Below are 16,494 nucleotides of genomic sequence, written 5' to 3'. Positions count from 1 at the left end.
TTTATACCTTGATTGTTTATGTCTCTTTTAAATGGCACCTAATGAGGACTGCACCTTTCAATTTCGTTGTATTTGTTGCAATGGCAATAAAGGCATTCTATTCTATTCTATTCTATTCTATTCTATTCTATTCTATGATTGTACGTAGCAGATAACCTAAGCCAGCAGCAGGCGGCACAGTCTAGCTGTCCCAGTGAGGCTGAGCTAGAGGGCCGCTGTCCATGAAGGCGAGGCGTGTGTGTGTGAGAGGGAGGGGAAACATGTCACGTTCAGGGCCGATCAGACCCAAACTTCTGGAAAGTTGTCATGAGCCAAACACTCTCTCCTCCTGTCACATCTTAACCTCTGTGAGTGGGTGTGGACCACCGCTGACCGCTGCAGAAACAGAAAGGGAGTGTTCAGAATCAGCAGCAGGATTTTAAACTCCATATTTCAATTTGTTTGTAAAGAAGGAGCGGCAGTGTTGGTGGTAGAATTATCCGAAGCTATTGCTGTAATTATTCGACTTCTGTAAACACCCGAACTGCACTTTTACATGACGTTTCGAGACGACCTCACCATGGTGCATAAATATGGTGAGTACCGTTAACGCAACTTACTGACTCAATGCAAGTTTCACTTTGGCTTGATCACTTGATTTTTTGTGTCCTGGAGGAATTGAAAAGTATCTGTACCTTCGATCAGCATGTAGTTTACGGTTTTGAGGTTCTTCCTCGATTAAAATGTTCAGGATCCAGTTGGAAACTGTGAAGTAGTAGATTTACCTCCGTGATCCGTGTATCTTCTCTCTGCTGTGTTCCTCACCCACCCACAGGGTTCAAAGACCAGCCGTACAGTCGTGTTGGAAGAGAAAAATACCTTTAATGTTCTCTGCATGGAGATGTAACAAACAGTGTTGCATTTATGCATAACTCAAATATGAGTTATTATTAGGATTTGATCTGTTCTATTAGATCCTGTATTTCTTACTTAAAAGTGTCTGTAAAAGTCAACAGATTCTCTCTTTCATTTTTACATTTTATGCTTTTTTCCACAACAGGCTACTGTAAGGAATGCTGTGTTAGATTATTGTTGAAAACTATGCCAAATGTCAAAAGTTCAACCATTCCATCAAATATAATTGTTTTCTATCTTAGTCTCTTATTTTGAGGTAAATTAAAAGTTTTAAATTTTGGACAAACAGTGGCAGAGCCAGACAGTTTTCACTAGGGTGGCCAAACTGGGGCACTGACTTTGAAAGGGGTGGCCAGGCGTGGAAAACATTAGGGGCTTACCCCAAACCTAAGAGGGTTACTTCCAATAATCACATCTACTTTAACTTCTTTTATAAAATAATTTTAAAAAATATTACATTTTTTCAGATTTCTAACGTTGACATTAGAAATGTAACTCAACAGAGTATCAACATTTAAATCTGCTGAACTGAACTATTTAAGGACTCAAATTGAAGATGATTGTCCAAAGTAAAAGCATCAACAAAAATAATATTCAAATGTAAAGAAACTAGTGTCTCTGCAGCTTGTTGAAACACAACGACACAATGGCTGATTTGAATATAAGTAATGCCTCTGACATGGCAAATAGCCAATCATGTTTAAGAATTTCAGGGCGGCCACAGGGGCGGCCAATCAGTTTTCAGAGGTGGCCATGGCCACCCCTGGCCACCCCCTGGCTCCGCCACTGTTGACAAAACAAGATAGTTTAAGACAAAATCAATGACTCCAGGGAATAGTAATTAGCTTTTTACAACTTGTGGACATTACAACCATAAGTTTATCAATAAATTAACTTTAAAGAATTAATAATAAGAATGAATATTTGATGCTTTCATGACATGAATTGTGCTAATTTTTTTGTTTTTTTCATTATTCTATCCCTGGATGCTTTTTAACAGCCGTGAAACATATTTCCCTTGAATCCACATCATAAATGTTTTGTTAACACTGTCAGTGATGGTTGTCTGCATGTGTAGGTCATTTACTGTTGTTTTGCTGACACATGTATTTATTTTGCATGGCAGACACCGAGCGAGCTGTGGGGCTGCTCAGACGATATCAAGCCAACCTGACCAGTCCGGAGGAGCAGGCACTGAAGACCAGCGTTGGCAAAGTGTCCTCCATCTTGGGCAGCCAGCTGTTCCAAGCCCTTCTTGGTAAGAAAAACACAAGTAAAGCTGCTTATTTTGCAGAAGAGAGTCTTTCAAAACTCTGCTTCAATTTCATCAGACTTCTCTCAGGGTGGACTTTCCTAAGAACTTTTCCTGTTCACACCCCACGCCCCCTCCTTGTTTTTACAAAAGAAAAGCAGTGCACAGCCACACACTGTTGTCAAACTATGTCAGCCTTTATGTAGTGCCTGTGTTTTGTGTTGTCATGTGACCTGCTTTAGACAGACACAGGATGTAGATCGGGTCAGGTTGTTTAAATTTTCATAGGAAGGTAACTGATTTAAAAAGTTTTCCAATTAAGTCTTATGAAAGAGGCCTTTCAGTCAGGCTCACAGAGGTTAGCTGTATACCCCTCTCTGTAACATACTCATGTTGTAATGAAATCCTAATAAAGCCACATTACACAGTCAATCTGTAGACCCAGTTGTCGAACGCTCAGCTGGACTATGAAAGCACAGTTCTTCTTCTGACAACTTGCCCTCTTGTGGACCTTATACCTCATGAACTTACGTTGTAAATTTGCCCACAAAAAACAGAACAGTTGATTTAGTTTAAGCAGAGAACTGTATTATTGTAATCTACTGAAGCTGACTAAACTGATACAATTATCCTGAAAGTGTCCTAAGAAGTGCCTTTGTGCTGCAACTCATCTGAAGAGGCACTATTATTATGTGCAACCAGCCTCACCTTCATAACAAGTTTGGTGTTTTAGGAAAGAGCTCATGAAAGCCAATGGGAATCTTAACCTCAGTTCTTTTTTAAGCACACTACTTCAGTTTAACTGATGGTTGAGTGGTCCTTCTAATTACCTCCGCCATGTTATAATGATGCTTGCCCCTGGGTCCGCTGTTACCACTGCTGACCCACTGCTGCCTCACTGCTGGGGAGCCGAGGGGGAGGGGCTGATCAGGCAGAAGTTAGATATGATTGGTTTTTATCCCTGTCTGAATGAATAATTAACCCACTTTTCATGTACTTATTTGCTTTCACTTAGGCACAACGCCATCTGTTTTTAAGACCATGTGTCTTTAAGGGCTAAGAAGTACAACTTCAAAGGCTTTTCCATAATGCAGCAGAGCTTAAGGGCCTTACTTTGGTAAAATACCTGTACATCAACTCATATTGCCATCAGCTGTGATGTAGCTCACTTTGTTTTACACACTCATAGGTAGATATTAGCTTTCTAACATGATAAACAGTCACATATGTATCAGCTAAAACAACAATTTAATGAAGAAAAGTGTGTTTTTCATTCATACCTGATACCTAAATGCTGATTATTTACCAATTCAATCAAGATTTGTTACGCTGCTTCCTTGTGACATCTAAGATAAACTATTGACCACATTCACATGATACCATTATCCTCCCATATCATGCTCCCAAGTGAAGGATGATACGTTTTTGTCATTTGTGAGGATAATAAAGACAGTAGTGCTCCAGGTTGTAAGTCCTATGTATGCAGGGGATCTAACAACTGTTTTATTTTAGAGCTGACTGACCTTACTCTTAAATAGTCTTACAGGATATGATAGTAAAAGATTGAATTCCTTGCTAACTGTACTGTTAGCTTTCAAAGCTATCAAATATGTTGTTGTTTTTTTTATTTAAAGATATATTTTGGGGCTTTTTTGCCTTTATTGGATAGGACAGTTGAAGACAGACGGGAATTGTGGGGAGTAGAGAGTGTGGGAAGATATGCAGCAAATGGTCGACCGGCCTGGAGTCGAACCGGCGATCTCTGTGATGAGGTCTCTACACGTGGGGCGCTTAGACTGCTAGGCCACCAGAGCCCCTCAAATATGTTGTTTAACCTTGAGGTAAATATCATATCCCTTGTCTTTTTAGGTGTTTGTATCACCTATGTTCTGAAACCACTATTGTCCTAGTTGTTTAAGCAGAAATTGAAATCCCAACTGACTGACTCGTCTAAAGGTTAAAACAAAAAACTCAGTGAACAGTCAAATATTTGCAGAATGTATATAACAAGGGATCAGATTGGTTTCCAGAGTGTGCCTAACATTAGCAGAGCTAGCACCACAAGCCTTCCGTTCTCCTTGCAGGTTAATGTCCCCATGCCTATGCTGGTTACTTATTGTTACAGTTGAGTGGTTGTATGCGAGTTTAACCAGACACTACAGTTTACATTCAACTTTATCTCCGCTTTCTAGATCAAAATACTGCCAAACAGCATTGATGCCACCTGCCATCTGTGCTTGTTTAAATCCGGAGAGTAGAGCATTATAGGATTATGGCAGCAGCCATTAATCAGAGCTACAGCCCCGGCTAGTGGCGGGTGGCTACACTACAGCTGTGCAAGACACTGGTTACCTTTATATTCAAGGGAGAGTGTAACTTGTGTATTTTTGAAGAAAGAAACGTCATTAAAAACAAACCTTTTATTGAGGATGTCTTCCTGAATTGGCACTGTTTTGCACAAAATGTTGAGAAAGTCAAGTGATATTCATAAATGTAATGTGTCTAATAAGTGTAATAGCTATTGCTTTATTCAATTTTAGTCTGGTAACTACTGACACCAGATGTAATCCACCTTTTTTATTTATTAAATTGAGGGAGACAAAGAGAGAGGATTAGCTTCCCAAATCGAGATTCCAAACATTCCTAACAAAGAATGTCCAATCAGTGCTGATCTTGAGGCAGACAGGAAAATAAACTACTCCTGGCTGCCAGGCCAAGCTTCTTCCACAACTTTCCTGGCTGTGTGGATCACCTGCGTAAAGTTTGAGGGCAGGGGAGGAAAGAGAGGCCTGTGGTTGGTGACTCTCGGGTGCTGGACTGATGAGACTTGGCCCCTTCATTCAACATGTGGTTTTCATCAGGAAAAAGCAGAGTGGAGGAGCAGCCAGTTCACAGCACTAATAGGAATACAGTGCAGTAAAAACATTACTCATCCTCTTATCCTCCTGTTGTGTTTGGCTTGGCATGCTCAGGGCTGTGTGAACCGGTCCTGTTTGGACCGTGTTGTGTTGTTTTGTCAGTGTGATGGTGTGCTAAAAGTTGAGAGCTTTCTGACAATGTTGCAGACTTTGGATTAAAACTTAGAAAACAAGAAAGTTTTGTGATTGCGAAACAGCCGATATAACAGTGCGGTATTCGTCTTTAATATATCTTTAACTTTGATCCACTGTGGGAAGTAAAGAGGTGTTTGATGCAGTGTGGGAAGCTTCAGTACTGGTCACTTGATTGGATGTTTGCATGGTTGCATAGTCACGAACAAAGGTTGCCTGAACAGTGCATCCACCCTTTTGTTCCAACATACAAACATGCAGTGGGAGGCAGTGGGGCGATGTTCACAGGGAGTTGGGGCTCACATGCAGACAGACACACACTAAATTACAGAGGACCCTAAATGCCTGGGGAGTACTTTACTGAGCCAGTAACAAGGGGGTGAATTGTTTACCCTGCCTTGAAATTGTGACCTAGTTTTCTGTGAGTGTGTTATTCTGGTGAGTTGTAGGTTGCTCATCTTCATATAAAGAACCAGGGGCAAAGTCCCTTTTCTGTTTTGGCATGATTCACCCAAGGCAGGCAATAGAGAGATGACTTCAGTCCAATTGAAAAGGTATGTGACAAATAGAAGAGGCTTAAAACACACACAAATACGCTGATCCTGCATGTAGCATCTTTGTAGGACAGGCAGAAGGTGCGGGAAACCCCCTCTGACTGTGACAAAAAGGCTCACAGCCCTGACCAGGCTGTCCCAAAATAGTCCCAACATCAAAAAGAGATCTGGGAATAAGTCCTGCGAATGAGACTTCTGGCTTGGATTGTGCATTATGTTCCATGCCCAGGAATTTATGTGGTCTCTGAGCGCTGGAACAGTTCAGATACATTTTTTGGGGGAAAGTTGCAGATGTTAAAAGAGAAAAACTCTCTCTACTTTGTGCAACTGTGAATCCTGGTCTCATAACACTTCAAGAACTGATTGAGCAATTTCTCTGTGTTTTGCTGCCTCTGCCAGGAATAGATGGCGATGTAATTAGAAGTGTTAGTTGTGTGAAAGCAAGCCAGGTGTCCGCGATGCAGCTAAAGAGAAAATCCTGCAAGACTTCACGGATGCATAATTTATGAGACTTCTTGAAATCTGAAAACACCGGCATGTTTTATGAGCAATGGGTCAAATGACTAAATGTACGTGGAAAGTGTCGTTCAAGTCGATGTACCCACTGAGAGTTATTCACCAAGTCATTGGCATAGACGTTTTACTTCTTTTTCAGCTTGTTATTTGGGATTAAATCCTGCAACTGCACTGTGTCAGTTTATTCTACATGCTCTCATGAACATTGTTCTGGGCTACAGCACCTAGTTGTAGCAGGTACCCTGAGTAAACCCACTTCCTTCCTAGCATTAGAGCAACAAACAGACAATGTTCGTGCCTAGCTTGGGATTAGCATTCAATGGCTACATACAAGTATTTTTCAGACAAAAAGAAGAGATAACAAAAGAGCAACTTTTATCAAAATATACACATTTTTACTTGCCTGATTATTATGAAGCTGTTTGCTAACACATCCACCAGATCATCTTTATACATAGGAGTCCCAGTGACGTCAGGCTGTGGTTTTTTGAAGAGGTGTTATAAAGCCCAAAGATGGCTGTCGCTGTATCGGAAATGCTGACTCAAACTGGCTTTCAGCTAAGCTAGAAACCAGCAAAGAGTTGAAGCCATGGCCTTGCTGCCTGGTGAACAGCGACAACACGCTGTAATCATCCATCCATCCATCCATCCATCCATCCATCCATCCATCCATCCATCCATCCATCCATCCATCCATCCATCCATCCATCCATCCATCCATCCATTTTATTCTGCTTTACCGGAGTCGTGTAGCAGAGGCAGCAGTCTAACCAAATTGACCCAGACATCCCTCTCCCCAGCAACGTTTTCCAGCTCCTCCTGGGGGATCCTGAGGCGTTCTCAGGCGTTTACAAGGCTGTAAACATGTTTAATTCATAAACTGTATAAAACATGGACGTAGTCTCTGTGATGTCATCCATTAGTATCTTAAGAGGCATTTTGAGGCCCAACAATGATGGCTATGTTTTAAAATGCTGACTGAATCTTACCCTCTGTCAACCTAAACATAGGCAAAGAGGTGGAGCTGAGACAGACTTTTAATGATTTCGAACTAAAATGCACCCATCAACTCAGCCGTGCCCTTTAACTATGCTAGCCTCCATATTGTCATAACAGATGCGTTCCAAAAAAATCCCCAACCCTGCACAATTTGTATGAATAAAAAAATGTGCCAAAGAGAATGAAAAATAATTATGGTAAACATGTTCATTTCTGCTGTAAAGTTAGGCATTCTGAGATTAGACCTAATGGGGGTTCTTGGCTTTTAAAACCAGGCTCAAGTGGACATTAGAGGAACTGCAGTTTTTGCGCTTCCTAATTATCTTGATTTGTCAACACAGGAGGTTTCTGATTGGTTGAAATCTTTTGTGAAAATATGCATTTTTTGCAATAAAGGCTCTGATAGGGTCTTTCAGAGCCAGCCTGAAGTGGACACTCAGGGAGCAACAATGTTTGTCTCTTCCACATTGGCATAATCTTTCAACACTGCAGGGTGCTGCTTTTTGATATGTTAACCAAATCTTCTGCTGCCTCCTTTTGAGAAAAAAAAACAATCATCAAAGGCTGATGTTAGAAAGAAAAGTAGAAATCAACACTTAATTCCAACTATTTGGTCTTGGAAAGAGGCAGCACATTCTTGTTTGCCCAACAATTTGAGTATTGCTGTATTCAAACCATGTTCCCCCTTCATGTATTTATATCTATGTCAGTATTAACTTTCTCAGTGTACCCTGTATGGTGAATAACTATCACTAGTAAGTTCTACTGGTGTTGTTGTAGTTATTTGTGTGCCTGTATTGTGTGCCTGTGTCTGCATCTATATGAGATTTTGTGTAAGTGAGATTGCTCTTTAGTCAGCTGTGCAACAAACTCCCTAGCCCACACATTGCTTCACTCCTCCACATTCAGACACAGTGATGAGTCACATGCTCCATTCTTACACTTTTGTTCTCACAGTGTCTTGTTGGGACGTACTGGCTCTTATCTATCTGTCTCGCACACGTACACATTGGGTGCAGAACTGCCTTTGAGTCTGTGTTTCAACAAAAGATACACATTTCAAAGTGCGTTCTGTTTCCCCAGATGTCCTTCTCAAAATGTGTCTTTTTTGGATGTCTTGTCCTGACATTGAACTTTGAGAAGTTGATGAACTCTCCAGCAACCTCTTTATGTCAACAGTGCAGTAAGCAGGCCTGCGTTTGACATCAGCAGAATTGTCCCAGTGCATTCTCATCAAACGACTGCCACTCAATAGGTGACCACAGGACATGGGTGAGAAGTGAGCCGAGAGGTGATGAGTGGAGAAGAAAAGAGAAACAAGTAGAGCAGATCAAGTCAAAAGAAAATGTAAACTTTAGAGGTATAATAAAACAAAGATGCTAATATTGCCACTGCTATGTGATATTTGAGTAGAGTTATCTGTGCCGAAACACCCATACTTGCATTATTATTACATATGTTGTCAGCCATCTTCCCCTCAAGTTTTTATTAAATATTAACTGTGCACAGTGAAAACGGGGAAGTCAGGTTTTAACATCTAAGACCTACCAGCTAAAATATGTGTTTTCTGACATCAGTGTGTCTGAAAACACATCCATGTCTCTCAATTTTGATAATTTTTTTTATTTTGTGGGTACAAAGAAGTAGTGATTATTGTGAAGATATTTCTTCTAAATTTCCAGCAGTAGTGGAAATCCCGTCTTTATGACGTAATTACAGCGTATCTTATTAGACAGTGTATAAGAAGCAGTATTAAACATTCCCCATAGAGGAGGAAGAAATAAGCATTCCCTGGTACTTAAGCTGCACAGCTCTATGAAGGTAGAAGGACCCCTTGATGCTGGCGTAGTTGACATAACCGGCAGGAGAGCTAGTTGGCCGACAGTGGAAAGTGGCTAATGAAATGCAGTCAGTCACATTATTGCGCCCCTTTGCCCTCTTCTAATTTTTTCGGTGATGCACTGTAATAAAATCATTTTAGCCACAATATGTACAAGATGTGTCTTTGAAATCACAGTTAATATGTTTGTCGGAACATGTGATGGATCTTGTGATAGATACAGATTTCCCAGTGAAATTTGGTCATTCAGTAGACACTGAAAAACTCTCACCTTTCACACAGTTTTTAACTTTTTAACGGTCGCTGTGTCTTTGAAATGTTTCATCTACGTAAAAATGCTCACAGGGCAGCCTTTGGGGCTTAATCTCCTCGTCTGTTTCCAAACTACACACTCATGCTTAAATTTTATTTGACCTTTATTTTACCAGGTAGAAAATGTTTGAGAACCAGTTCTCATTTACAAACATGACCTGGCCAAGTGGCGCCAACGGGAACACATACACATGTAAACTACATGTTGTATAACGTAGCGTTATAAAATATTAGCGTTATCACATTTCCTATTCAAACATGACATCGCTGTTAAGTAAATAGCTCACTGTTGACGTTGAATCAGCCACGACGTGCTTCCTTTTCAGATGCTCGTGCATCGCCGTCGTACTGCCATGGAAGGCAAATTGTGCCTTACAGATTTTGCATTGCACATTCTTCTCTTTTATTTTTGGAAAAATGCTCCCAAACTTTCGAGCTCCTTAGCCGGCTAGCCATGACACTGTTTGGGCATAACTTTTCCAGTGACATCACGGCTGACCCCGATTACCACTACTGCGCATGTGCGTCAAGGACAAAAAGGCAGACAAGACAGTGGAAGGTACAGCGGCAGTTTCGAGAGAAAAACAAAGCTTCAAAAATAAACTATGACGTCGATTATTAAATAAGTCGCCGTCGATTTTGATCATCGACGTCATCGTGACTGGTCGACTAATCTTGGCAGCCCTAATATTAACTGTACTCTATTTAACTAGGGGGAGCTGTTAACACTATTCTGCCTATAGAGAAAGTTATCAACTCTTATCCTAGAACAGAGCTTTAGAGATACAAGACACATGACGCACAACTTCAGATAACTTCAGTGAGGAAAAGCTGAAAGACTCAAAAGGCAGAAAGGCTTTTGTTTTGGTCAGGTAGGTACAATGAAAAAAATTATTACAATGTAGACCTCTCAGACACTGACTTGATGAGTAACTCAGTCATGAGTCATATAGTTCAGCAACAAGAGGCTAGAACTTGGAAATATGGAGACATAACTTCCATGTAAACAGACAACTCCCACCCCCACGTCTTCACCCAGTGCATCACTCAGAAAAAACAGACATCCCAATGAGCCCATGATTGATCGGTTGATTCCTTTACACAACCAAAGCAGCTGACTTTAGGACACTGAGACGTTATAACAAGAATCAATGATTACAGCATCAAAAAGCACTTACGTCTTATATTTGTTGATAGCTAGGAAAAGGGGAAAAAAGCTCATTATTGTTTTCTTTCTCACAGATATTCAAGAGTGTTACGAGGTGACCTTGCAACTGAACAAGGAACAAACTGTTGTGAAAGAAGTCGGCAGGCAGGATGCGTGGGAGGTAATTTTCCTTTTTCACATTATAGATTGTAGAAAATATGCTTATGTTTACATTGTATCTGTTGTTACATGTGCTCTTGTGTGCTGGGCTTTGCCTTCTGGCTGCACACACACAAAAAAGGCTGCTCGGCACCCAGCGCAAGGTGTCACTACCTGTGTCCCTCGCACGCCTACATGGATTAAATGTTGTCATGATTCATGGCAGACGGCTGTGACTTGAACCTGGTGAACGAGTGTCTGACAAGAAGGTTGGAGAGAGGGACACATTGGTGGAAGGAGAAATGGGAATTAAATCAAGTTTGAAGAGTGCTGATTGCTGTTTGCTCTTGTGAAGTTAGTCTGTCATTTTGTAAGCATTTGCTGACTCGTCTTTTGCTGACTTTTTTTAGAATCTCTTCAGTGTAGGACACAAACAACATCAACTGAATATCTGGGAGATAGGCTGCCTTTTGTGTTGCATTAAATCTCAGTCAGATCTTTATCACGGCTCAAACAGCTCAGGTTTGCATGTTACAACAAGTAAAAATCCACAGAGTGGTACCGAAAAGCCTTCAGTATGATAGAAACCTTTGATTTCATATGACTTGCATGATTTAATATTGTCTCATAACTTTCCTCCAGTGATGCCAAAATGTTAATGAAATTGATCTTTGGCTGATTTTGAAAGCCCATAAACTGAACACGATTTGGCCTGTGTCTGAGCACAGATGAGAACAACACTCTTGCTGCTTCTAAATGTGTGTTTGTGTGTGTGTACATAGTGCAATACACAGGGCACAAACACACAGTTAGGCAAAAGTCAAAAATGTGTTTTTTATCTTTTGAAATTAAATTTTCACAATTTAATTTGTTGCACAATGGCTGGCTCTGATCCCTCGCAACATACAAACTGGATTCATGTGCTCAAAATGAAAGACAAATTTTGTGGCGACATTTTTGTGTCAGATGCGTCACAAATACATCCCCATTAGTTTCATAACAGCAAAATGAACGGGCTGTGACGTCACAAAATAATGTGATCAGTCTATTAAGAGGTTCATTGCTAATATGTGAAGTTTCCTTTGAGTATCAGTCAATCAATCAATCATCAAGAGAGATGGAACAGAGCAACAGCAAAAATAAAGGTGTCTGCCTCCCATACTCTGTCTGGTACAAGATTCCAAAGGAGAGGAGCCTCATAACCAGATGTGTCAAAAGTATTCACATTCATTACTCAAGTAGAAGTATAGATACTACGGTTTAAAAAGACTTCTGTAGAAGTTGAAGTATCAACTCAAGCTTTTTACTCAAGTAAAAGTATAAAAGTTCTGGTTTCAAAGCTACTTAAAGTATAAAAGTAAAAGTAATGTAAGGGGAACAAAATGCCACTAAGGACAAAAGCTGAGGCTGCGGCACAGGGGCCTATAGTGCACTACCCCACCTCCCAAAAAAAAACATGTTTCTGGAGGTCATAATGACTATAATGTTATATTAATATGTTAATGTTGAAATATTTGGTTTGCACCTGTTTCAGCCGCATTTATGCCCATCGAAAATGAACGCATTTTAGTGCAATGCAAATACATTAAAGAACCATATATGCGTACCACTGAGCATTAACGTGTTTCATGGAGCGGAAGATATGATGACTAGTTACCTAGAAGTATTGTAATGGTGCAAAAAGTCAAACTTCACAGGCATGTTATCAATAGCCTTTATTGGAATGTCAATGTGTGGGTTTTTTTTTTAACGATGACAAGCCAAAAAGAAATACGAGTAACGAGGCTATTTAAATTGTAAGGAGTAGAAAGTACAGATAATTGCGTGAAAATGTAAGGAGTAGAAGTAAAAAGTCGAATGAAAAATAATTACTCCAGTAAAGTATAGATACCCAAAATGTCTACTTAAGTAAGGTAACAAAGTATTTGTACTTCGTTATTTGACACCTCTGCTCATAACTTAAAGCTCTTCCTCCCATACTACTTTTTTGGTACGATGAGCAGGCCTGCATTATCATGGCACAATGTTCTAGAGGGGTAATAAGGTATTTTGAGCTCTTTAAGATGTGATGGTGTTAGACCATCTAAAGCAGAAGAGGGATTTTGAATTCTGTATTATATCTTATGGGGAGCCAGTGCTGGGAAGCTAATATGGGAGTAATGTGATTGGTTGTTCTGGTTCTAGTCTTCATAAATAAACAGCAACGTCACAGAAATTGGAATAGGCACTTAATAGCGTGTATCCCAACTTGTATGCATGGAGATATGGGCATTGTACAGCTAAATGATGTAGTGCAAAAAGGAAAAGGTCTTCTGAAGGCAATGTGAAACACTGAAAATTACTTAAAATAGAAACTGACAGCTTGGTTTAGTGTCCTCAAAACAGAGGCATCCACCCACTTAGATAATCAAAACTATCCTTTTAAGTGTATAATATTCACTCTTAGTGCTTTATCACATAGTGAGCGAGGCAGTAAGAAAACGTCGGATATCTGAGCTAAAAAGACTGTAATCTACACAATAATGCATCATGTAATACGGTGACCCCTGTTTGACCGTTGACCACCGGGAGGGCAGCTGACTGTCTGCCAATTCAATCCTCACATGAGATAAAAACTTTAATCTTTCATTATTCTTTCATGCTTAACAGCCCCCCTCCCTCCCCTCAATCACTTAATGGCAATATGTTTTTGAAAGTCGTTTCTCAGTCTGAACTGGATTATGTGCGCTCCCTTGAACACAGGAACCACAATAAACTTGTCATTTACTAGACTGTATTAAATGGATGCTTAAGTGCAAAAGACTGTTGTCCAGTTTATGGCTGTTCCTCGGCTCGCTTTGGTGAGCAGAGTGACATTATTTTTGACAGAAAGTAATCTTATGCATTGTGACACTGTGTTCAGGACATGATGACATACTGACAGTCTATTTTATGATTTTGAAATGAAAATAATGCAAGTCTTCCAAGAGTAACTACTCCTAACATTTGGTATTAGTCCTGGGGTTGCTATTTTTTGGGGGAGGGGGTTTTGTCCGAAGAATGACAACGCTCAAGTATCCTTTCATTACCAGCACCTGTCATGGCCTAAATGTGTTCTTTTAGATCCAATTTAACCATATTTTAAACTTCACAATATGTAATAATATGAGTCACTATGTTCTATTTATTGAGGTTGAATAATGTTATCTTAGAGTTGTCAGTCAATGGTTAGGTCACTTTGATGAAATTACAACTTGCATACTTGGAGTAGTGTCAGGTTATTACTTTTAGCTTCACAATAGCTTAAAATCTATCCATTTAATTCATTGCTTTAAACCCCTTAGTCATACCTCAATACAACTACTTTAAGCTAACAATTTAACCATTTATTCAATTTAGCTCACTTTTTAAACCTTTCTAAGCCTTAGGTTCCAGCTCATTGTTATCTAACCATTAGCCTTTAGCCAGCTGCTAAGACTGCTCATTTGCTAATTCTGCACTGCAAAAACTGAATCTAAGTAAGATTGAATATCTCAGATAAGGGTGAAATTTGCTTATTTTTTTGCCTGATAAGATATTTTTTCTGACTAATCAGTTTTTATGTTGGAGTGTTTCACTTGTTTTGAGTGTTTTGGTTCTAAATGATCTCAGTAAGATATAACAGCTTGTTACTGAGATTTTACGAGCTGTATTGAGTAATACATGCTTGAAACTAGAATATCAACTGTTACAAAGCTGTTTCATCAATAGGTGAGATATTCTCACAAGTATAAAACTGCTTTTTCAAAGTAATAATTTCTTCAAATTCGAATCCAGCCTGTGGCCTCTTTCCCGAATGTCATTCCCCCACTCTCTCCCACTTTCCTGCACTATCCACTGTCCTCTCCTCTACAAATAAAAGGTGTAAAAGACCCCCCAAAAATAAAATAAATAGAAAATTTTAAAAAAGCTGTACTGTTTGATGCCACCAAAGACAGCACAGATATGTCATGGACTATCATAAGTTTAAAGGTAGCTTCAGGCTTCCAGTTAGCTAACTTGGTGAGTGAGCCTCCTGCAGTGTTCGTTGTTTGTTCAAAGAAGAAACTCATAGAATAGCAACACTCTGATAACCTCTCCTCTCTTATTATAGCCGATCCTAACATGATATACACATAATATTCTGATCAGTCATAGAACAGTTTCAGCGATTGGCTGAAACCAGAACATGTATTTTTAGACATTCCTATGTTAAAATAATCTTTCAGTGTTCACCAGACTGCTTACATTTTTTTATTTTCTTATTTCAGTTCTGTTTTTAACAAAAACTGTTATTATTACCGAACACTTTATATTATTATTATATTTATATAAGTGATAATATACAGTTTGAATCATTAAGAAGATGCAGATCTTCACAAAGGAATGTTTAAACTTTGATGTAGACAGAAAATAAAAAGATAAAATTACCCAATTGATGAACTTGTTTCTCCTAAGGACATTTGCAGTGTCACATGATCATATCCTCACATGCCCGCAGCTGAGCAGAGGACCTTAACCACAAATGGTGGCTACAGCTGGAACTTAGTACTGTTATTCTAAGCTCCATTCTCCTTCTGTGATCCACCCTGTGCAGCCTCTAATTCAGTGCAATGTGGCTCCTGATCTTCCCCACATCCCCTTCATCTCTGGATCCAAGCTGCTTGCTGCATCCAGACACAGACTGGAAGAGAGAGAGAGAGAAGTGGAAGATTGTGAGTGACGGAGAGAGAGAGAGAGAGAGAGAGTGAGAGAGAGAGAGAGAGAGAGCGAGAGATGGAGAGAGCTCCTTAATGGACGCTCTCATCAGTATTCGAGCCATGCCGTCACCTGTGTGGAGGATGGGAGAAAAACTAAATGAGTCTGCAAATTCCCTGATTTGGTGCAGAGTAGCAGGTGAGAGTCGAGAATAGCTCCTTTGGAAAATAAATGAAAAAAGCCTGGAGAGAAGAAGCTTTTTTTAGCAATTGAGTTTGATTTCATAATTAGGAAGTAATTAGTCTTTGGAATGGAAGAACCTTTCAGTGTAATATGTGTGATTCAACTGTGTAAAACCATTGAATAACTCAAAAAGTAATCACCAATAAGAAACTGATACATATCATGACTTAAAGTTATCAATGTATTGTCTCAATTATAATATGCCTGCACAGTTTTGTATGAGTATGTGTGTATGAAAGAGAGAGCTGTGCAAAGGCCAAAGTCTCAGCTGCCAATATCAAACAAAGTGGGCAGCTCTGGGTAAAGCAGTGTCAATGGACCTTACCGTCAGCACTATGAGAGACTAGAGCCGTCAAAGAAACACTCACTTTAACACATAGTATATATCTGATCCAAACCTGTGCAAAACCAAATGAAAAAGTTGTGAAAATGTGTTAATATTATGATGTTTGAACGGTTAGTCCAGAACACCCTGCATGGTTCAGGCCATATGTGATAAAAAGCACTCGCCCCTGCTTCCAGCTAATACAAGCATAGATCCATAGCCCCGCCTATGCATGCTCTTGAGTGTGTGAGTCAGGGGAAGCCGATGCAGGCTTCAGAGTTAGACTAGCTAAACAATTAAAAACAATACAATTAAAAACAAGACAAATGACTGTGATTAACTATGCTTTGAAATGCACAGTTAAAATCACGGCTTAGCAAGAAGTAGAGAAATGAAAGGCTATAAATACTCCTCTTTTTTATGTTGATCCATGAACCAAACTCAACCGTGACCCTTAATCAGCTCACCGTGAGACATGTTATCTGTAGCACCCCCTAGTTTTCAGTTC

The 16,494-nt window shown here is 39.8% G+C and overlaps 1 protein-coding gene across 3 annotated transcripts in view; it reads left to right on the top strand.

Moving 5' to 3' along the window:
- Positions 1-305: 305 nt before the first annotated feature.
- The window catches only part of dlg3 (discs, large homolog 3 (Drosophila)), a 100,983-nt gene continuing 84,794 nt past the window's right edge, over positions 306-16,494 (top strand). The window contains exons 1-3 of one of the 3 annotated variants that reach the window (XM_034690069.1): positions 306-575; positions 2,021-2,152; positions 10,660-10,745. In XM_034690069.1, the coding sequence (XP_034545960.1) occupies positions 536-575; positions 2,021-2,152; positions 10,660-10,745 (258 nt within the window). In that variant the 5' untranslated portion in view covers positions 306-535. The remainder of the gene's footprint in view (positions 576-2,020; positions 2,153-10,659; positions 10,746-16,494) is intronic. The other 2 variants (XM_034690070.1, XM_034690071.1) reach the window with 2 other exon arrangements.

The sequence above is a fragment of the Notolabrus celidotus genome, chromosome 8 (assembly GCF_009762535.1).
Source record: "Notolabrus celidotus isolate fNotCel1 chromosome 8, fNotCel1.pri, whole genome shotgun sequence".
Classification (NCBI taxonomy): Eukaryota; Metazoa; Chordata; class Actinopteri; order Labriformes; family Labridae; genus Notolabrus; species Notolabrus celidotus.
This window is presented reverse-complemented; position numbering and strand designations above follow the sequence as displayed.